Source organism: Pelophylax lessonae (assembly GCF_965119305.1).
Source record: "Pelophylax lessonae genome assembly, chromosome: 1".
Lineage (NCBI taxonomy): Eukaryota > Metazoa > Chordata > Amphibia > Anura > Ranidae > Pelophylax > Pelophylax lessonae.
Genome location: NC_138768.1, coordinates 472,041,103 through 472,064,289, shown reverse-complemented (window position 1 = coordinate 472,064,289; position 23,187 = coordinate 472,041,103). Strand labels below are relative to the sequence as shown.

The 23,187-nt window shown below is 47.7% G+C and overlaps 1 protein-coding gene across 1 annotated transcript in view; it reads left to right on the top strand.

Moving 5' to 3' along the window:
* The first annotated feature begins 3,315 nt into the window (after nt 1-3,315).
* Nucleotides 3,316-23,187, top strand: part of R3HDM4 (R3H domain containing 4) — a 105,689-nt gene continuing 85,817 nt past the window's right edge. The window contains exon 1 of the mRNA XM_082248002.1: nt 3,316-3,532. Coding sequence (XP_082104128.1) covers nt 3,471-3,532 — 62 coding nt within the window. The 5' untranslated portion in view covers nt 3,316-3,470. The remainder of the gene's footprint in view (nt 3,533-23,187) is intronic.

Sequence of the window (23,187 nt, the reverse complement as noted above, 5' to 3'; positions counted from 1 at the left end):
GGAGGGTGGTCCTATGTTCTATCCGTCTGGCAAAATGAATGGTATCGGTTAAAAATAGACAAGCAGTCCGTTTCTGTCCGATTTCCCCATAAAGGAGAGCGGGATTGTGTCTGTGTCTGCTCTGCACAGCGGAATAGGCAGAACCTGTCATCCCCCTGCACAGCAGGGATCAAAGGAGCGACCCCCTGCTGAGCAAGCAGAATCCGTTGCACGAGGTGCCCATGTGAAAGGGGCCTAACTCAATAAAGTAACTTTTTTTTTTTAATCTGCCAAAAAAAAAAAATTAAAATATGGATGTCAAAGTATAGGGGCGATCTGCCCACTGACCACCCCAGGCCCCTCATGCTTGGGCATATATGTTCTTTTTTGTAACTGCGGATGAGAAATCTCGCCCAGCAGTGCTGATATATATCCCCTGTTGCTGTCAGATCAGTGCTGAAGCTGAATGGCATTCCTGCAAAGCAAACAATGGTTAACAATAAAACACAGTAAGAAAAGAACATTACCTTAATAAAACAATTGTTGTGATTTTTTTTATTTATTTTTTAACTTTTTTAATGTTTTTTTTTTTATTTTTTGTAATTTACAAACTGTAAACTTTCCAGACTAGTGTCTCTCAAAATGCGGTAGCCAGATTCCTGACTATCTAATCTTTTTCAAAACCCTGTGGGAGTGCATGCCCTACACTGTGCTGTATTCTGTACTAATACTTCACTAGAGTGTGGTAGCAACGGAAGAAGTCCTTGAGGCAGATACCAGGTTGGCCAGGACAGAAGGGACAAAAAAAGCGGGTGCCTCTTCTTATTTCGTGTCTGCTATAGACACAACATCTTTTTTGGGGTGACTTTTGGGTCAGGGTACCAGGAATGGCATCTGGAAAATGTCTCTCATGCAGCCGCTCACTGCATCTGGATTGGGAATTTGAGCCACAGTACCTTCTTGATACAAAAGGGCTGTGATGATCTCTTCCTGAAATTTTAGGAAGGATCCACTTCTATCTGACGCTTTGTACATTGCAAAAGAGTTGAACAGAGTCAATTGAAATAAATATACAGCTATGTTCTTGTACCAGTGTCCGGCTTTATGAGAAATTAAGTATAGCGCCATCATCTGATCGTTGAAGTCCACCCCTCCCATGCTAAGGTTGTAGTCGTGGACACAGAAGGGCTTCTCAACAACACCAGTCATCATTGAAGGACAAAAACATCCTGCTTGTCCTTCCATTTCACTGCAAGCAATTCATCATTTCTCAAGCAGGCTTTCTCCCCCTGTCTAAGTCAGGTATTTACAAGCTGTTGGGGGAAACCCTGGCGATTAGATTGTGTCCCCGTCAGAGTCCCCCTTTACATCAGTGTCCCCGTCAGAGTGCCCCTTTACATCATTGCCCCCGTCAGAGTCCTCCTTTACATCAGGTGTCCCCGACAGAGTCCTCCTTTACATCAGTGTCCCCGTCAGAGAACCCCCTTTACATCAGTGTCCCCGTCAGAGAACCCCCTTTATATCAGTGTCCCTGTCAGAGTGCCCCTTTACATCAGTGTCCCCGTCAGTCCTCCTTTAAATCGGTGTCCCAGTCAGAGTCCTCCTTTACACCAGGTGTCCCCGTCAGAGTTCCCCTTTACATCAGTCTCCCTGTCAGAGTCCCCCTTTATATGAGTGTCCCCATCAGAGTCCCCCTTTACATCATTGTCCCCGTAAGAGTCCTCCTTTACATCAGGTGTCCCCGGCAGAGTCCTCCTTTACATCAGGTGTCCCCATCAGAGTCCTCCTTTACATCAGTGTCCCCGTCAGAGTCATCTTTTACATCAGTGTCCCCGTCAGAGTCCTCCTTTATATCAATGTCCCTGTCAGAGTCCTCCTTTACATCAAAGTTCCCGTCAGAGTTCTCCTTTACATCAGTGTCCCCTTTAGAGTTCTCCTTTACATCAGTGTCCCCGTCAGAGTCCTCCTTTACATCAATGTCCCATTAGAGTTCTCCTTTACATCAGTGTCCCCGTCAGAGTTCCCCTTTACATCAGTATCCCCGTTAGAGTTCCCCTTTACATCAGTGTCCCAGTCAGAGTGCCCCTTTACATCACTGTCCCAGTCAGCGTGCCCCTTTACATCCGTGTCCCCGTCAGAGTCCTCCTTTACATCAATGTCCCCGTCAGAGTCCTCCTTTACATCAGTGTCCACAGCAGAGTTCCCCTTTACATCAATGCCCCCATCAGAGTCCTCCTTTACATCAATGTCCCCGTCAGAGTCCTCCTTTACATCAGTGTCCACGTCAGAGTTCCCCTTTACATCAGTGTCCCTGTCAGAGTGCCCCTTTACATCACTGTCCCTGTCAGAGTGCCCCTTTTCATCAGTGTCCCCGTCAGAGTCCTCCTTTACAGCAGGTGTCCCAGTCAGAGTCCTCCTTTACAGCTGGTGTCCCAGTCAGAGCTCCCCTTTACATCAGTGTCCCCGTCAGAGTCCTCCTTTACATCAAGGTCCCCGTCAGAGTTCCCCTTTACATCAGTGTCCCCGTCAGAGTTCCCCTTTACATCAGTGTCCCCGTTAGAGTGCCCCTTTACATCACTGTCCCCGTCAGAGTGCCCCTTTACATCAGTGTCCCCGTCAGAGTGCCCCTTTACATCAGTGTCCCCGTCAGAGTGCCCCTTTACATCAGTGTTCCCGTCACAGTCCTCCTTTACATCAATGTCCCCGTCAGAGTCCTCCTTTACATCAGTGTCCACGTCAGAGTTCCCCTTTACATCAATGTCCCCGTCGAGAGTGCCCCTTTACATCAATGTCCCCGTCGAGAGTCCTCCTTTACATCACTGTCCCTGTCAGAGTCCTCCTTTACATCACTGTCCCTGTCAGAGTTCTCCTTTACATCAGTGTCCCCGTCAGAGTCCTCCTTTACAGCAGGTGTCCCAGTCAGAGTTCCCCTTTACATCAGTGTCCCCCGTCAGAGTTCCCCTTTACATCAGTGTCCCTATCAGAGTGCCCCTTTATGTGCCCAGTCAGAGTGCCCCTTTATGTGCCCAGTCAGAGTGCCCCGGTCAGAGCTGTGTGTTCTGTACTCATGACACTATTCCTGCAATTTCCCAATAGGAATCTAAAATAAGAATAATCCGTCCAATAAGAACCGTTTCCCGTCGCGCGCAGATAGCGCAGAGAGCGAGGCAGAATCTGACATTTAGATTCTAATCCCTCTGCGCTCTGTCTCTCGTCGGATAATGCATCCGACGAACTGCGCATGGCAGTGTAATCGTCACGCCAGTTGATCTGTGCATGCGCAGTTCGTCGGATGCGTTACAGAACAAGCGGTATTCTGATAGAACACACCACCTCCAAAATAGCTCAGGATCCTCCCCCTTCCAGATAAGGTGAGTCAACCCGTCAACTATAAACACGGATGACGTCATCACCTTGGCAACAGAGGCGCGCCCAGAGGAACGTCACTTCCGTCGGGACCGAACAAGACGAGCGAACCTTCTAACTTTGAGATGGTGAATAATCGCCTGTTGGAATGTGGGGGAGAGCTGGAGCTGGAGATCGAGAGCCCTCGGTGAGCTGGCTGCGGGGCTGTTACAGGAGAAGGAAGAGGGGGCGGGCTCTCGTTATTGTCTCTTCTGTGCTATGTGTCACTGACTGCCCTTCCACATAGGGGCTGTGACAGGAGAGAGGGCGGGCTCTCCTTAATGTCTCCTCTGTGCAATGTGTCACTGACTGCTCTTCCACATAGGGGCTGTGTGTGTGTGTGTCATTGCCACACAGAACTATTCTGTGGATGATCAGTGTAGCTTTATTTACAATGCACACTCTGCTGGGGGTTCTTTCTTTCTTTCTGACGGTATGCACAGCAGAATTGTCGTGTCTAAATATAAAGCAGCAGAGTAATATGGCAGCTGGCTGGGCCTGTCCTTCCAAAGTGTCAAATAATGCCACAGTGGTATCATTTTTGTGGTTCTAAAAATCATATTGTTGTTAAAGGAGACGTACAGACAAAGCTGGTTTGGCTGTACATCTTTGGATCACAGGAGTGCAGATCGTGGTGTGCACCCCTGTGACCCGTTTTCAGCAGAAAGCAATCTAAAGTCCGCTCTCTGCTAATGTCAGTTGTCGGTCCAGGCACGTCGGGATCTGTCTGGTCCCAGGACTGACACCCGGCTCAGCCCCTCAGTGAGCTGCTGAGAGCCTGAGCCGTCCGCTCCCACCCCTCCACAGCCCAGCACTCCAGTAAGTGAGGAGGGGGGCAGAGCGGAGAGAGCTGTGACTGACAGTCAGCGCTCTCTGCTCAAGGAGCTGTCCGAACTGAACAATCGGCGGTGTTCGATCGCTCAGTTTTCAGAGAGTCTCCGGGGGACAGATGCAGCATTGGACCTATGCTGTATTCACCTAGGTAAGTATAAATGGGTGACAAAAGAGAATACCGTACTTCTTTTAACCACCTCAGTCTTTCACCCCCTTCCTGCCCAGGCCAATTTTCAGCTTTCAGCGCTGTCACACTTTGGCAGTTGCGCAGCAATACAACGCTGTACTCCTATGAATTTTTTAATTTATTCCCACAAATGACAGCAGATAGTTGCCATAACCCCAGAATTTTTTTTAAACGGCGGGCAGTCCACTTTCACAAAAGGGTGGTCCCAGCCGCGGTATCACCCTTATGGGCGGCGGGAGAGGTCCACTTCCCAGTCGTTTTTCCCTGCTTACCAGACCTGTCGGTAGCAGGAAAAACGATCCTGCCTGCTGTCCCCTCAGGCAGGAAGTCGTGAGTTTAAGATGGCCATCACTCGACTCTATGGCCTTGGAGGACCGGAGCGACGTTGCTTCCTAGCAATGGATTTAAAGAGCCCATTTTTTTCATCATAAAAAAAAAATGACTTTTTTTTTTTTTTTTTTTCTTTTTTAGTGTAGATGTGACATCTGAGGTCTTTTTGACCCCAGATCTCACATTAAAGAGGTCCTGTCCTGCTTATTTCTATTACATGGGATGTTTACATTCCTTATAATAGGAAAAAAATGATCAAAACTTTTTTTTTTTTTTTTTTTTAAAAGGACAGTGTAAAAATAAAAAATGCACGATAAAATAAATAGGAAAAAGAAAATTAAAGCGCCCCGTCTCAGTTAGCTCACACGCAGAAGCATACGCTACTCGCGCCCACATTTTAAACAGTGTTTAGACCACACTTGTGAGGTATCACTGCGATCGTTGGAGTGAGAGCAATAATTTGAGTCCTAGACCTCCTCTGTAACTCTAACCTGGTAACCTATAGACATTTTTAAAATGTCGCCTATGGAGATTTTTAAGTCCCAATGTTTGTCGCCATTCCACGAGTGTGCGCAATTTTGATGCATGACATGTTGGGTATCTATTTACTTGGCGTAACATTCTCTTTCACATAATAGAAAAAAAAATGTGCTAACTTTACTGTTTTCTCATTTTTTAAATAAAAAAAAAAAAAAAAAAGTGAAAAGTTTTCCAAAAAAATTAGATTTTGTAAGACCGCTGCGCAAATACAGTATGATATAAAAAAAAAAATTTCAACGGTCTACATTTTATTCTCTAGGGTCTTGCTAAAAAAAAAAAAAGTGTGTGTGTATATATGTATATGTATGTATATATATATATATATATATATATATATATATATATGTTTGGGTGTTTTTCTAGCAAAAAAAAAACTGATTTTAACAGGTAAACTAGTGTCGTTTCAGAAAAAGGCATGCTCCTAAAGTGATTGTAAACCATCACCTTGTAAAACAACCCATTTAGTTTAAAATAGGAATGAACGCCAAAACATGTTTGTATAGATAAAAAAAAAAAAAAAATTATAAATACCTTTTTATTATATTATAAGGGATCACATTCCCTCTGTTCTCAGCTGCATAAGAGCTGGAGGGGGGGGGGGGGGGATACGTGTCAGGACAAGTCTGGTCATTGGCGGAGAATACACTGAGTTCCTAGCGTAGCTAGAGAACTGACCACGCTGTGCTCTCATGCTTAGTGTGGTCAGTTTTTATTAGGAAAGCAGAGGGACTGGCAGGAACACCAGGGATTTCACATAAAGGAAGCAATATAAAGAGAACAGGATACTTTCTCCTACAAGTACATGGCACAGCAGGCATATATCAGGAATATGAAGCGTTGGGGAAACAAACACTTTAATCACCGCTGATTGTCAGTAAAACACACAGACCTGAGATATGCCTAAGTAAACCAGGCATATCTCAGTTCTGACAGGGGGAATGGATATATTCTGTGTCTCTGCAATGCAGGGAGTAGAATTGATCTCTTACCCTAGTGAAAGCAGCACACTGTGTACACAAAAACACTGGCTAGGCACATTTAACTCTTTGATTGTCAGTACAGTGACAGTGCATATTTTTAGCACTAATCACTGTATTAGTCTCACTGGTTCTCGCAAAGTGTCAGTGTACGATTGTCCACAACAATATCGCAGTCCCGCTATAAGTTGCTAATTGGCGCCATTACTAGTATAAAAAATAAACAAAAATTCCATAAGTATATCCCGTTTGTAGATGTTATAATGTGCACGTAAACCAATTAACCACTTTCAGACCGGAGGATTCGGCTGCTCAACCAGGCCCTATTTTGTGATTCGGCACTGTGTAACTTTAACGGACAATTGCACGGTTGTGCGATGCTGTACCCAAACGAAATTGACGTCCTTTTTTTTTCCCACAAATAGAGCTTTCCTGACAGACTCCATGGCAGCATACGTTTGGGTAGGCCCCGCCTCCTCTCCTACCTCATAGGACCCCACTCCCATAAATCTTTGCTCCCTTTCAGCATCGGTGTTCTTTTTTCGTCCTCCTCATACATACGGTGTTATGTTCCTACTATTCCAGTCCTATACTTTGGAGCAGAAGGGGTCGTAGAGTCTCCGCTAAGCCCTGGCTATTAGCAGGGTATGGAGGGGGCAATGGAAGAAACCCCCTTGCAGGAGCCTGGGGGTCTGGCCGAGAGAGCCCTGCTGCCGCGGGTGGCCTTAATTTGCCCGAAGATATGGACCGGTGGTGTGCCTCTGGGACTCTTCTCTGCTCTGGGCAGGGTGGTAAGCCCTGTTATGGGACCTCTTTTTACTTCGTTTTTACTTTTGTCAGTGTCTTAGGTACTTACTGTGGCTTGGTTGAGTGTGGGTTCTGTAGCTGAGTGTCACTTCACAGCGTTTTGCCCCTGTTATCGGTGCCCGGCGGCTCCCGGTCTTGCCGTGGCCGCAATTGCGGCAGCCGCTTCCGGGTTGCGCGGCGCTTCTGCGCATGCGCGGTAGTCGTCGGGCACAGGATTCGGTGCGCATGCGCGGGGATGACGCGTGACGTCACTCGCGCATGCGCGGTAACGTCTGGCGGCCGCAAGGCGCCATATTTAAAAGCCTGTGTTTGTCAGAGCTGGTGGGAAGGTCGGCAGCGTTGATACAGCCTCCCCCAGACTCTGACTAGTGCTGATTCAGGTAAGATTCACATTTTTAAAGGATCTTTCGGCAGTTCTCTCTTTCCTTTAGTATTTTTGGTACAGTGTGTCTTTTGTATTTCGCTGTAGGAAGAGTGTGTTTGCCCTCTATTGTTGTGGCATGGACGCTTCTCCGCCCCCTAGTGGCCAGCCCGCTCATACCAGGTATGTGCTGGGCATTGAAGGGGGGGGAGGAATCTCTCGGTGTTTCTCTTATATACCTCTGCATGTTTCTATCTCTAGCTCTTCTAGGTCTGATCAGCAGCCTAAAGAACGCAGAGATGATAGACGTTCAAAGTCGCATCACCGGCACTCCTCATCCAGGTCCAGACGCAATTCCCCCCATAGTAGGGGACGTGATGGCGAAACTTCTGGTTCAACACATCATGGCCGTTCTGTTCGCCCACACGGGAAGAAATGCTGGGGATGTGGTACCATAGTAACAGATGGTTCCTCTCTGTGTAAACCCTGTTATGCCCAAGCTACGGGTGAAAGGGAGAAGTCGGACCATCATATTGAGGAAGTGGTACGCAGAGTCCTCAAAGACTCTCTGGCTGAGTTACAAAAGCCAAGTACTTCCGCAGGGCCATCCCGCTCTCCGGAAAGAGATCTTCTGGTTCAGGATCCTTTTGAGTCCTCTCAGCCCAGCCATCCTTCTATCCTTCCGTCAGAGTCCGAATCTGATTCAGATGACTCCGGTTCAGGATTTGAGTTCAGCCATGTCTCCCCTCTGGTGAAGGCGGTGAGAGAAGCCCTTGAATGGGAAGATCCAGCTGTCTCCTCCCCAAAACAACGAAAATATTTCAAGCAGCTATGCAAAGAGCGCTTGGACTTTCCATTTCTAGGGGAGCTGGGAGATATAATTACAGAGGAGTGGAGCAAAGTGGAAAGGAAAAATTCTCTGACCACAAAAATGGCAAAGCTGTATCCATTTAAACAGGAAAAGGTGAAGTACCTGGAATCTTCCCCAAGTGTGGATGCAGCCGTGATGCGTTTGGTCAAACATGTCACCCTTCCAATGGAGGATACAGCCTCTTTTAGGGATCCGTTGGATAGGAGGATCGACGCTGACCTTAAAAGAGCATATCTTTCGGCCGGCATGGCCTGTAAGCCAGCCTTGGCTTTGGCTACAATTTCAAAGGCCATGGAAGTCTGGATTAATGCCCTCGAGGGCACTCTTGGAGGAGTTTATGAAGAAGTGCTCCAGGGCTCCCCAATCCAGGAGCTGAAGATGGCTGCGGGTTTTCTGGGGGAGGCGTCTCTAGACACCATTCGCCTTTTGGCTCGAGTTATGCTGGCTTCGGTTACGGCTAAACGCGCCCTTTGGCTTAGGCCTTGGGTTGCTGATGCTGCTTCCAAACAGGCGTGGTGCCGAATTCCCTTTGAGGGTTCTTCCCTCTTTGGGAACAAATTGGATGCAGCCATAACTCGGGCCACGGGTGGAAAATCTGGGTTCCTCCCTCAGGATAAACGCCCAGGCGCTCAGAAGCGCTCTTTCCCGAGAAGACAAACTACCAATCGTGCCAGGGAAGCACGCAGCTACAGACCAGGCAAGTCTTACGGAAGAGGTTGGAAGTCAAGGCAATCCACCTTCCAGAAAGGCCCTAAAGGCTCTTCGTCTGGTGACCGGGAGGCCACCAAATCCTTTTGAGGTTGGGCCCGTCCAGGCCTTCCCGGTAGGGGCCAGGTTGCTCCAATTTCGGGATGTCTGGGCGGCCTCGATCCAGGATCCCTGGGTGTTAAACATCGTGTCCCAGGGACATTCGTGGGCGTTCGACAACGTTCCCAAACCCAGGTTTGTCGCAACCTCACTTCCTCTTTCGGCAGAAAAAAAGAAAATTCTTCTCGCCTACGTGGACTCCTTACTGGTTCAGCGAGCTGTTGTGCCAGTTCCCGAGGCAGAACGAGGGTTGGGAATCTATTCACCTCTGTTTCTCGTTCAGAAGAAGAACGGCACCTGGCGTCCGGTAATAGACCTCACATATCTCAACAGGTCTATCCGTCAAGAGAGGTTCAAGATGGAGTCCCTAGTCACCATTCAACATTCGATCCTTCCAGGAGATTGGTTGGCATCGATCGATCTAAAAGACGCATACTTCCACGTTCCTGTGGCAAAAGAGTACCATCAGTTTCTCCGGTTTGCTGTAGGTCATGCCCACATGCAATTTACGTGTCTTCCCTTCGGGCTCTCAACTTCGCCTCGCACGTTCTCCAAGACCTTGCTGGCAGTTGTGGCTCTCATCAGGACCAGAGGCATCAGATTGCATCATTATCTGGACGATCTTCTCCTTCTGTCCCAGGACAGACATCAGTTACTCTTACATCTGGAGCAAGTGACATCGACTCTTCAGGAATTCGGTTGGATTCTGAATCTAGAGAAGAGCCATCTGGTGCCTACGCAGTCACTGGTGTTTCTCGGGGCACTGTTCAACACGGTGAAGTGCACCATTTCTCTGCCAGAAGAGAAAATTCCTGTAATTCAGAGCAGGGTGTCTCTCGCTCTCGCTGCCTCTCGTCTCACTGCTCGCCAGTGTTTAAAGGTAGTAGGGACACTTGTAGCCGCCTCGCCTATGGTGAAGTGGGCTATGTGGAAGCTGAGACCCTTCCAGAAGGGGTTTCTCCAACAGTGGACGACGGAGAATTTGTCACAGGTTATTCACTTAACTCCATTCATGAAGGGATGCCTTCCCTGGTGGTTACGCCGTACAAATCTGACCAACTGCCACTCAATCGCTCCGATTTCCTGGGTAACGATAACCTCCGATGCCAGCAATACCGGTTGGGGAGCCCACTGTCTGACCGAAGTGGCACAAGGCAGATGGAACTTCCCAGGTCACGGAGTAGTGTCCAACGTTTTAGAACTTCGAGCCGCCCTCAAAGCACTCCAGGCTTTTCACCATCTAACACAGGGGGCTTCAGTGCTGTTAAGGATGGACAACACCACGGCAGTGGCTTATGTCAAGAGGCAGGGAGGGACACGCAGTATGTCTCTCCTCCAAGAAACAGAACCGATCATGACATGGGCTCAGCATCATCTGGCCAATCTCTCAGCGGTCTTTGTTCCGGGAGTGTTGAATGTGGAGGCAGACTTCCTATCTCGTTTCCAACTAGACAACAACGAGTGGTCCCTCCACCAAGAGGTGTTCAACTGGGTGTTATCTCTGGGGATTTCACCCGAAGTGGATCTGTTTGCGAGTCCACGCAACAGGAAACTTCGGAAGTACTACACGAGATTCAGAGATCCTCAAGCTTTCGGAGTGGATGCCCTCACGGACAGGTGGGACTTCCAGTCTGCTTATGCCTTTCCACCAGTGCCAATAGTACTCCAATTCCTGCGGAGACTGAAGATGGAGGATGTAGAGATCGTGGCAATAATTCCCTTCTGGCCCAACAGGCCATGGTTTCCCCTGCTGTCCCTTCTGAGCTTCAGGGATCCAATCCCTCTACCTCTCAGGTCGGACCTTCTATCTCAGGGTCCTACTCTACACCCTTGCCCTGCACGGCTGCACCTCAGGGCTTGGTTTTTGAGAGGGGGAGGTTGGAAGCTCTCGGATGTCCAGAGGAGGTGATTCCGACTCTCATGAGTTCAAGAAGGCCCAGCACCAACAGGGTATATGAAAGGATATGGGCCAGGTTCATGAGTCATCAGGCCCAGGGGTCAGGTCCAGTAGGTACGCCTACTGTTCAGCAGATTTTAAGTTTTTTGCAGTCTGGTCTGGATCTGCCCCTCTCGGTTAGTTCTCTCCGGGTGCAAGTATCCGCCATTTCAGCCTTTACCGGAATTCAGTGGGCAAGCCATCATCTGATCCAGCAATTTTTTAAGGGAGCAGTCAGGCTTAGGCCTCAGAGAAGGCCAAGATTCCCAAAATGGGATCTTCCTTTAGTTTTGGACTTTTTTTCTTCAAAGGATGTTGCTTCCATGTCTGTCAAGGAACTTACGTTGAAAACAGCATTTTTGGTGGCTATTTCCTCTGCTAAGAGGGTCTCCGAGATACACAATCTGGGTCACAAAGAACCTTTTTTGACCTTTTTTCAAGACAGGGTGGTCCTTACCCCCATGCTAGGGTCAAATCCAAAAGTGACCTCTGTCTTCCACGAAAATGCTGAGATAGTTCTTCCCACCTTCAGAACTGATGAGAATTCTTCAGTCCATCCTCTAGACGTGGGCAACACTCTAAGTCAATATTTGGAGGCCACATCCTCCTTCCGCCAATCGGACTTCCTTTTCGTTCTGCTACATGGCAAAAAGAAAGGAATGCGGGCATCTTCCAGAGCAGTGGCTGCGTGGATCGTTCAGGCTATCCAATGGGCGTATAGAGCAAAGGGCTTGGCTCCTCCAGAGGCGATTACAGCTCACTCTACAAGAAGTGTCGCTACGTCTTGGGCAGCTTCCAAGCACGTCGCACCTGACGTGATCTGCAAGGCAGCATCTTGGTCATCTGTTAATACTTTTCTTTCCCATTATTGTTTTGAACCTGCTGCTTTGTCTTCCGTTAATTTTGGCGTTCAAGTCTTGTCAGTTGACAGTGCCAATTAAAGTTTTCTTGTTCAGCATCTTCCCACCCGGGAGTGTATAGCGAGTTATTTCCCAAACGTATGCTGCCATGGAGTCTGTCAGGAAAACGGAAAATTGATATCAAATACTTACCGTAATTTTCCTTTCCTGATGGACTCCATGGCAGCAGGAGTCCCCTCCCAATTCCTGAGTAGGCTAGTTACAGAACACTGATGCTGAAAGGGAGCAAAGATTTATGGGAGTGGGGTCCTATGAGGTAGGAGAGGAGGCGGGGCCTACCCAAACGTATGCTGCCATGGAGTCCATCAGGAAAGGAAAATTACGGTAAGTATTTGATATCAATTTTCCGTTTTCTTTTGGTGGTATTTGATCACCTGTGCGATTTTTTTTTTTTTTTTTTTTTTTTTTTTTTTTTTTTTTTTTTTTTTTTTTTTTTTGCGGGACTGTGACATTGCGGCGGACAGATCAGACCCCTAACTGACATTTTTGACACTTTTGGGGGTACCAGTGACATTACTATAGTAATCAGTGCTAACAATATGCACTGTTGCTGTAAAAATGACACTGACAGGGAAGGGGTTAACAGTATGGGTGATCAAGGGGTTAAATGTGACCCTAGGGGTGTGATTCTAACTGAGGGGGTGTGTGGCTTGTGAAGTCATCCTATATAGCAGGATCACTTGACATCTATGATGACTTCAGGGAGAAGTACGGACGGCTGGGTTTACATCAGCCGTCCGTCCTTCTCTGTCAGCAGCGGGAGGTCGCGAGTGGACAGCGGCCATAGGAGCTGCCTGTCATACGCATTAGCTTCCCCGCTAACGAGTGGGGGCGAGAGCGTGCCTCCGGCAGTGCGCAATCACACCCTAGCTCCTTCCAGGCGAGCGCTGTACATGTACGGGACTTTGCCTGAGAGAGCCAGACTGCCGCCGTACACCTGTGGCGTGCGGTCGGCAAGTGGTTAATATACACTTATTGGGATTTTTTTTTACCAAAAACATGTAGCAGCATACATATTGGCCTAAATTTATGAATTTATTTTTTTTTTTTAATTATTGGATATGTTTTACAGCAGGAAGTAAAAAAATACATATATATATATATTTTTTTTTTCAAAATTGTCAGTCGTTTTCTGTTTATAGCGCAAAAAAAAAAAAAAAAAATGCAGTGATGATCAAATACCACCAAAATAAAGCTCTATTTGTGGGGAGAAAATGACACAAATTTTTTTGGGTACAGTGTTGCACGACCGCTCAATTGTCAGCTAAAATAATGCAGTGCCATATCACAACAAATGGCCTGGCCATGAAGGGGGATCTTCCGGAGGTCAAGTGGTTAAAGAGCTCAAGCAATGCTTATAAATAACTTTTAAACAGAATTGGAGAAGGAGGTGTACAGATCTGTCACCGCATAAAAAGTTTATTCTGCCTAAAATAAGAATACCATCGAACATGCAATAAAATCATAGAAAACCTCACTGTCCTCTTGCAGAACCGCTGGCCCCATTTGTTGCATTCTCCCTCCCCACTGTGGCTTTATACAACAACCCTATCTGTAGTTTTAATGTGAGTGCAAACATGTATAAATGACAACTCTCTAGGCAAACACATAAGCTGCTCATGAGTGTATTTCTTATTCTCAGGAAGTCCTATGATTAATCCCATGGGGTGAAACGTGTCAGAGGAGTAGTCACATCTCCTGTTTGCCCCAATCTGGCATCAATAAAGCCTTTTGCTGTTCAGTAAAGCCTGTTGCATTGTGCAGAGTACATATTTACTTCTGTTTATTCTGTGAGTATTCACTATGCCCTGTGGGTAGGCACGGCTATGTCACGCATTTCACAGAGCCTGCCTTATGAACTACACAAGTGATGAGATACTGTTCTGAAAGGAGAGAGTCATTAGAGGAATGGTTTTGCAGGAATTTTTTTGCAGATTTGCAGGCAGCAAGATGGCTGGTAGACAGACAGTAGCTCAGTGTTTGAGAGCTTGCTCCTGTGAAGGTGAACAGTAAGTGCCAGAAGTCTCTCAGCAATGTCCTAGAAACAGGGCAGGATGGAAGTTGAAATCTCTGGGAGTTTTACTCAGGCTTCGGGAGGTATGTAGATGGCCTACACCATTCAACTTTAGTGAAAGCTGCTCAGTTTGTCTATAGGCTCCTTTTTCATACATAGGCATTTTTTTTGGTAAAGGTGATCTATGCTTTTTAAACTTTTATTTGAAGCTGAGTTAAACAAGCAATAGAATCCCTCTGCACATATTATAGTATCAGTAATGGCTCATAAACCACAGCATGGGAAATTTGGTTATAAGCCTCGACTAAAGCTGGCTACACATTTTATAAAAAAAAAATGTATCTTTCCTTCATTGACAGACACAGCTCCATATCTTCTTGACCCTTGGGTTATGCTGCCCCCTACAGGAGTAGGACACTAGGAGGAAAAAAGTTTGACTACACCTATAGGGCAGTCCCAGGAGGTATACTTCCACTTCCTGCTACAGGTCTTCAGTTTTTTTTTTCTGCCTAGTCAGGATTAAGGACCTAGTTCCTTGCTGGGATCTCTGGTCCTTGCAATTTTTTTTTTTCTTTTTTAAACTGAATTTTTCTTGTTTTGTAGTTCTCACACGAACAGAAAAGACTAAAATCAACTGCCGATTTTTTGCGACGCACTGGATATCCTAGATCTTATGGTCTTTTCAGTCTGGCCAGCAAACGCAACCCGACCTTAGCTTCGCGCTAGGACATAGCCCCACTGAACGGGGACTGGCCTGAGAGTTAAACGCCTTGAGAGGACACATAGCCCTGGTCACGACCTGTGTCGCAGCATGCCTCTGGTCCACAGCACCCCCATTCCAAGATGGTGTGGTGGTCTGCCTGGAGTAGTGCCCACCTGGTTCCATGGTGTGGTAAGTAGTGTTTGTCACCCCCCTCCCTTGGTGGTCTTTCGGGGTGATTGTGGGCCCCTCCCTGGGATGGTCAGACCCCCGGGTTCCCCTCCATCCCCCCAGCCCCTAAACAGATATGGTGGGTCCTCACATGGCCGGATCGGGCCAAAAATGTAGGCTGTCCGAGCTGCCGACTGGCATGCGCCTCTGGTGGCCAGATCGGGTCAAACATTTAGGCCGCGGCTTTGCAGCCTACTCGTGGCTGACTGACCATGCTGTCCAAGCTGCTGACGTGCATCTGCCTCCCCCTCCCCGCTGCCTTATGTTTTCAGGGTGAGCTTAGTATAATGCGACCCTACTGGGTCTGCGTCCACGCATTTCGAGTACTCTGACAGTGAGGATGATTCCTCTTTTACTGCATATGCACCTGAAAAGATGCTGGTGGATGCACTGATTGTATCGGTGCGAGAAACTTGAAACATGCGGGATGCAGCCGCTGCGTCAAAGGCGCCGGTCCCCTTGGGGCCCACAGTTCCTGTAAAGAGGCAAAGGTATTCCCTTTTTTCCCGCCTATTGTGACAAAGGTGGCGCGAATTAGTGGAGTTGTTCTAAACGCAATATGGTGGTGCCTAAGCATTTCAATAGACGGTATCCATTGAGGAGTCTCTGTTGAGTACGTGGGCAGTCCCACCTGTGGTGGACTGTCAGGTCTCCAGGCTGAATAAATCCACCTTAATTCCGGTGGAGGGTCTCCGGTTTTTAAAAGATCCCTCTGACAGGAAAGCCTTAGCATTGGTGTCCCTGACTGTCCTGAGTGGGCTAAGCTTTTGCGCCAGGATCTGAAGGGGGAATAGCTTCTACCTGCCTTTGCGGAGCTGGCAAAGTATTTGGTCTAGGGCAAGGGTAATGATTTAAAATTCATGAAGGTCCAGTAGGTAAAATTTTCTTACAACCGAGGTCCGAATCATATGTTTGGCTCTCAAGAACCTCTGCACAATGCGCAAACATGGCGCCAAAGTACCATGCATTTTGGTACTGCGCAATTAAAAAGAAAAAAAAAAGGTCAGGGACTTATTTCTGCGTTTCTGCTTACAAGGTAGCCCACTGAAATAAATGGGCCACCTACACGCGTTAACGCAACAATGTGAACCTAGTCCACAATCCTTCACATCACAATCCTTTTTATTACATCAGTGTTCTCAGTCCCCCCTGTACATCATCCCCCCTTCACATTACAGTCCTCAGCCCTTCACATTTTTGTCAGCGGCCCCCCTTTATATCACCCCTTACTTTAAATTGCAATTCCAAGCCCCTTTCATATCACTCACCCTTCACATTCCTGTTCTCGCCCCCTTTATAGTACCCCTCCTTCACATTGCAGTCCCCAGCTTCCCTTCACATTCCTGTCCTCATCCTCTTTATAGCACCCCCCTTCACATAACTGTCCTCCCCCCCCCCCCTTTATAGCACCCCCCTTCGCATAACTGTCCTCACCCCCTTCATAGCACCCCCTTCACATAACTGTCCTCATCCCCTTCATAGCACCCCCCTTCACATAACTGTCCTCCCCCCATTTTATTGTGCCCCTCCTTCACACTTCAGTCCCCAGCCCCCCATTAACATTTCTGTCCTCACCCCCTTTATAGCACCCTCAGACATTCCTGTGCATCTCCTTTTTTTTTTTTTTTTTAAAACCCCCCTTCACACTGCAGTCTCCAGCCCCCCTTCACACTCTAATCCTCACCCCCTTTGTAGAACCCCATCCCCCTTCATACCGTATCACTCCTTTACTTTTCTGCCTCTTTGATATCACCCCTCTTTCACCCTTTACATTAGCAGTGCCTCTTCCCTGTCCTACCTTTAACAGGGCAGCGTGGCTGACATCGGAGGCACAGCAGCTGACATCGGAAGTGCTCAAAGGGATGCACGGAGGGCGGGACCTGCCCCAGGTAACTGATTGGTTGCTACAATACAGGGCAGTTCTAGCAACCAATCAGTTAACTACCAGCCCCCGTCCTCCGTGAATCACTGCGCTGCTCCTCCGATGTCAGCTCTGTAAAGACAGAGCTGCAGCGGCGGCAGAGGGAAAAAACAGATCCTAAATGGCGCGACCGCTGCAGGGCCGGACAGAACATTGATTGGGTCCGGACTTGGCCCGCGGGCCGCCATTTAGTGATGCCTGGTCTAGGGGTTGCAGTTCATCTGTAATGCCTCTCTGGATGCGGCTCCCTTAGTCTCTGGGCTGTCCGTGACGGCAATTATCCTTCGGCGCATGATATGGCTAATTTACTGGTCTGCGGTCCAGACTTTCCAGAAAGCCTTATGTGATCTTCCCTTTGTGGGGAATCGCCTGTTTGAAGCCTCCCTGGAAGGACCTCCTCCGGAGGTTCCATGTGGACCTGGTTTGGTTTGCCGAGAAGTGGGTCCTTCCAAACCTGCAGACAAGCCCTCTTCTGCCTGAAGGGGCGCCGTCACCTGTATTTGGGGGAGGGGGAGAGGACATCTTCGCTTCCTGCAAGATCCATGGACCTCCACGACTCAAGAAAGTGGATCCACGAGCTGATTCGGTCTGGCTACAAGATCGAGTTTTTGGTCTTCTCATCCAGGGAGGTTCTTTCCTTCGAACCTGCGTTTATTCCCCAACTGCCTACAAGGTCTCTTCGGGGGGCTTTGCATAACTTGACACTACAAAGGGGGGTTGTTCCGGTCTCCGAATCGGACCATGTGTTTAATGCGTTTTATTCAAACATGTTTTCAGGTCCCAGGAAGAAACACAAGCTACGTCCAATCTTAGACCTCAAGCTCTGAACCGTTTTGTGCGGGTACAGATGTTTTGAATGGAGTCCATTCGTATGTTAGTAGTATCCCTATATCAGGGCGATCCTCTGGCCTCTATCGATATTAAGGACGCTTACCTTCATATCCTGATTTGCCGGTCATTTGCGCTTCCTTCGCTTGCCGTGGACAAGGAGCATTATTAAGAGGTCTCATCTCAACCCCTTGGGTTTTCACAAGTGTTGGCATTGTTGCGCCAGCGGGGGAATTGCGGTACTGGAGTGCCTGGATGATCTTCTGCGAGCAGAGTCTCCGACTGCTCTGACGGACAACAAGGAAATACTATGCGGACTCTGCAGGAGTTCGGTTGGAAATTAAATTTTCAGGTATTGGCTCTGGACTTGGCCTCAGCCAGGGTGTTCCTACCATGGGGCGAGTTCCAAGATCTGTCCACACGAAACCTCTGCAAAGAGAGATTCTTGCCAAGGTAGGCAGGAGTCTACAGTCTCTAGACTATCTAATCCTGTTACATGGTCAGGTTGAAAAAAGTCTATCTGGCTCAACCAATTAACAGTAAAGAACCCAACCATACAATCCCATATACAGAATCCTTTACCCGCAGATGATGCAGAGGAAGGTGAAAAAACCCCAGCAAAGCATGATCCAATTTGCTACAGCAGAGGAAAAAAAATTCCTTCCTGATCCCCCGAGAGGCAATCTGATATTCCCTAGATCAACTTTACCTATAAATATTAGTACCCATTTATATTATGTACACATAGGAAAAAATCCAGGCCTTTTTTAAAGCAATCTAGTGAGCTAGCCAGAACCACCTCTGGAGGGAGTCTGTTCCATATTTTCACAGCTGTGAAGAAACCTTTCCGTAATTTGGAGACTAAATCAGTTTTCCTCTAGACGTAAAGAGTGCCCCCTTGTCCTCTGTGTTGACCTTAACGTGAATAACTCCACACCAAGTTCACTATATGGACTCCTTATGTATTTATACATAAATTCAGTTTCTCTAATCTTTTCTCATAGCTGAGTTCCTCCATACCTCCTATCAGTTTGGTTTCCCTTTCTCTTCTCTGCACTTTCTCCAGTTCCCCGATATCCTTTTTAAGAACTGGTGCCCAAAACTGAACTGCATATTCCAGACGAGGTCTTACTAATGATTTGTGCAGGGGCAAAATTATATCTCTCTCTCTCTCTGGAGTCCATGCCTCTGTTAATGCAAAAAAAGGACTTTTCTTTGGAAACCGCAGCTTGGCATTGCATGCTATTATTAAGCTTGGGATGTACCAGAACACCCAGATCCTTCTTCGCTATGGATTCCACCAGTTCTACTCCCCCTAGTATGTTGAGCCGGGGTACATGAGGGTCCCTGGTTTGGTGGCTTTGCTCTCCAGCACTGACAGAGTAAATCTTCCTTCACCTGTCCCGGACGGTGGTCACCAAAGATGCCAGCCTGTTTGAGTGAGGTGGCGATTTTTGGCACATATTGTGCTCAGGGGGTCTGGACTCTGGAAGAATCCAGACTACCAAATATATTATGGACATTTCCTTCTGGAGGTGTTTTCATCATTTGTGTCTCTGGTGGGGAACTCCTGAGTTGGTCCTGTTGGCTTCACGTCTCAAGAGGAAGGAGTTTGGGTTTGTGGCACGGTCTCCTGTTCCTCTGGCCGACACCACAGATGCACTGGTGGCTCTTTTGGGTCTGGTATCGTCTGATAAACGTCTTTCCTCTTCTAGAACTGTCAAGACTCCTGCGTAGGCTCGAGGCAAAAGGTATTATGACCACCCTAGTGGCTCCAGACTGGCCTCGCCGGTCCTGGTGCGCAGATCTGATATGGTTGGTGGTCGATGCTCCTTGACGTTTTTCTCTTAAGAGGAGATCTGTTTTTCTCAAGGGCCAATCTTCCATCTTGCTTTACAGTCGCCGGCTTGGCTGTCAGACGCTAGGTGCTGAAGGCTAGAGGGTTGTCTGAATCAGTGATTCCCATGCTGCTGCAAGCTAGTAAATCTACTTCTAGGTAGATTAACCATTGCATTTTAAGTGCGTGCTTTGGGAATTGGAATCTCTTGGGGTTCACCCTCGTTCCTTTTCGGTGACTCCGTTTGGCTTCCTCCAACAAGGTGTTGAGCAGCCTCTGGCCTCGGGGTACCGTCAAGGGCCAGGTTCAGCCTTAGTGATTTGCTTTCATCGTCCTTTGGCTACGCTTCTGTGGTTCGCACCTTTGTTCAGGGGGTTCACCACTTGGCTCCCCCAGTGCGGTCTCCATTGTCCTCGTGGGATCCCAACTTGATGCTGTCGGTTCTTCAGTAACCGCCATTGGAACATATTCGTGAGATTCCTCTGCTTACATTGTCCCAGAAGGTAGCCTTCTTGGTGGCTTTTTCTTCTGCACTGAGGGTGTCGGCGCTGGCAGCTTGTCTTGTCATTCAAACAAAAAGAAAGCAGCACCAGCTTAGTGAAGCATAAGGTTTATTGATAAAAAAAAAAAACACATAGTGACTTACTCTTAGGTAAGTAAAGGCCGGTTCGGTAGGTAAATGGGATCATCCATCTTTTGTCCTGGATACCGTTGCAGAAAGGAGGGGTGCAGGGTGCCGGTGGTGCGTGGAGGCTGTTGTCTGGCAGCCTGTCTGATGGTGCTGTGTTGGTGGAGGACTCTCAATGGTGCTCCACTTCCTACTTCCTGTCAGCCCGACATCACTTCCTGTGAGGTAGAGGGAAAGATGGGCGTTGCTAGCTTTCGGAGCATCCGTGCTCCTTCATTAGGCGGTGGGGGTGGCTTATCAGGGACAGGGAATATATACCCTGTTGATAAGTAGCTCATTAGAGCATAAGTCCGGAGAGGGTGGGTCCCAAAAGGGGCGGGCCGAGGTGCTAGTGTGGCTTCAAACATAAACTCTGCATTAGGTTAAACAGGGAAAAACCCTGGAGGCATGACAGGAGCCATGATAAGTCCATATAACAAGCATATACATGAATACAACGGTGGCGAAACACAGAATATCATTATAACAAGAGAGGAAAAAAAAAAAAAAAAGGAAAGAAAACTCTTGAACTTATAAGGGTAATGTGCCAAGATGCACCTGGGACAGTGCATACCCTAGCAATGGGGTTATGAGTGTGAGGTGTATGGCAATAAGTGGGCGATGCCACCAGAGTATCAAAAAAAAAAAAAAGGATGTATGGTAACAAGTAAGTACAGGACATGATTTTGGGGGTTCACCCGGTATGGGTATATGTTTGTGGAGGTTCACCACCTATGACCCCGAATGGGGTCTTGTCATTCACCTTACTTGGTGGTTCACGGAGATAAAGTGGTGCTTCGTCCCTGCCAGTTGTTCCTTCCTAAAAGTCATCTCTGGTTTCAATTTAAATAAAAAGACATTGTGTTGCCTTCCTTGTGTCCTAAGCCTAAGCCCCCTAAAGAGGTAGCCTTACATTCTGTGGATGTGTTTGGGCAATTAGGGTGTACCTGGCGGCGACTGAGTTGTTCCATAAATTGGATTCCCTGTTTGTCCTTACTGATGGACCCCATAAGGGGCTGGCTGCGTCTGCTGCGACCATTTTCAGATGGATCAGGCAGACGATGGTGCAGGCCTATCCCATCAAGGGTTAGGATCCTCCTTTCCCTGTTAAGGCGCATTCTACGTGGGCACTTATTGCCTCTTGGGCCTTCCGTCATCAGGCATCAGTGGTGCAGGTTTGCAAGGAGGCCACCTGATCGTCCGTACACACTTTAAAAGGTGGATGTGTTGGCATCTGCAGATGCTTCCTTTGGCCGCAAAGGTCTGCAAGCCGCTGTGGGAGAGGATTAGTCCTCTTTGAGGGTGTATTTTTTTGTCAGGTGAGCTCCAGTTGTTTTCTGGTTGAGCTTCTGTTTTACCTGGTTGGCTATGCTTAGCTTTGAGAAGTATGTTTATTGCTGTGTTCTTCCCACCCCTTATGTTGACACTGCTTTGGGACATCCCAAGGGTCCAGAAGATATGGAGCTGTGTCTGTCAGTGAACGAAAGAAAACTGGATTTTTGTCTTACCGTAAATTCCTTTTCTCTGATGTTCATTGACTGACACAGCACCCGCCCCTCTAATGAGTTGGGTTATATATTCTTCTGACACTGCTTGTTACAAAACTGAAGGCCTATAGCAGGAAGTGGGAGTATACCTCCTGGGACTACCCTATAAGCGTAGCCAAACCATGGCCATCAGTTTGTACCAGTTAGAAAACCACCTCTGTTTGCTGTTGTACCCTATGCCGGTGCTGCTCATCTTTTTCCATTTACACACTCCATAGCAAAAATGTTATGCTATGACAAACTGATCTATTTATGTTTGTAAGACTTGAGAACCCATTACCAGGACCGGTATCTGCTCCTTTGTGCAAGGAGGAACAGGATAAGCATGGCCAGAGTCCTACAAAATGACCTGCAGTAGGCCACTGATGTGAATGTCTGACCAAACAATCAGAAACCAACTTCACGAGGTTGGTCTGAGGGCCTGACGTCCTCTAGTGGGCCTTGTGCTCAGTGCCTGGCATGATTGGCATTTGCCATTGAACACCAGAATTTGCAGGTCCGCAACTTGTGCCCTGTGCTTTTTACAGATGGGAGCAGGTTCACCCTAAACACGTGACAGAAGTGAAAGGGTCTGGAGAAGCCATGGAGAACGTTATCCCACCTGTAACATCTTTCAGCATGACCGGTTTGGGAGTGGGTCATTGATGGTCTTGGGAGGCATATCCATGGAGGGAGGCACAAACCTCTACAGGCTAGACAATGGCACCCTGACTGCTATTAGGTATTGAAATGAAATCCCCCTTGTCAGACCCTACACTGGTTCAGTGGGTCCTGGGTTCCTCCTGGTGCACAACAATGCCTGGCCTAATGAGGCGAGAGTATGCAGCCAGTTTATGGAGGATGAAGGAATTGATACCATGGCCCCCTTGCTCGCCTGACCTAAATCCAATAGAACACCTCTGGCACACTGTTTTGGTCCATCCGATGCCGCCGGATTGTAACTCAGTCTGCTCAGGAGCTCTGTGATGCCCTGCACCAGATCTGGGAGGAAATACCCCAGGACACCATCCGTCCTCTCACTAGGATCATGCCCTTACGTTGGGGGGCCATACAAACTACTGACTATCATTTTTGTGTTGCTGCATTGAAATTTCAGCAAAATGGACTAGCCTGCTGCATCATTTTTCTTTTCACTTTGATTTTCCGGGGTGTCTTCAAATTCAGCCCTCTGTAGGTTGATCATTTTTCATTTCCATCAAACGATGTGGCATCCTTTCATTCCTAACACATTACCCAGACCATATCAGTATAGATATCCAGCGAGATATGTTTCCACATTGAGATCTGATGTGTTTTCAAAGTGTTCCTTTCATTTATTATAATTTTTTTTTTTTTTTTTTTGAGCACTGTATGTTTCTAACTGTGTAGAAGCCTTTTAAGCTTGTGTCTCCATAGTGATTTAATTGGGTACATTGGGATCTGCAGCTCCTGTTGATAGTAGTACATTTTATGTTGGTGTGGGTGGTTTTCATTATTCGATCTACAGCA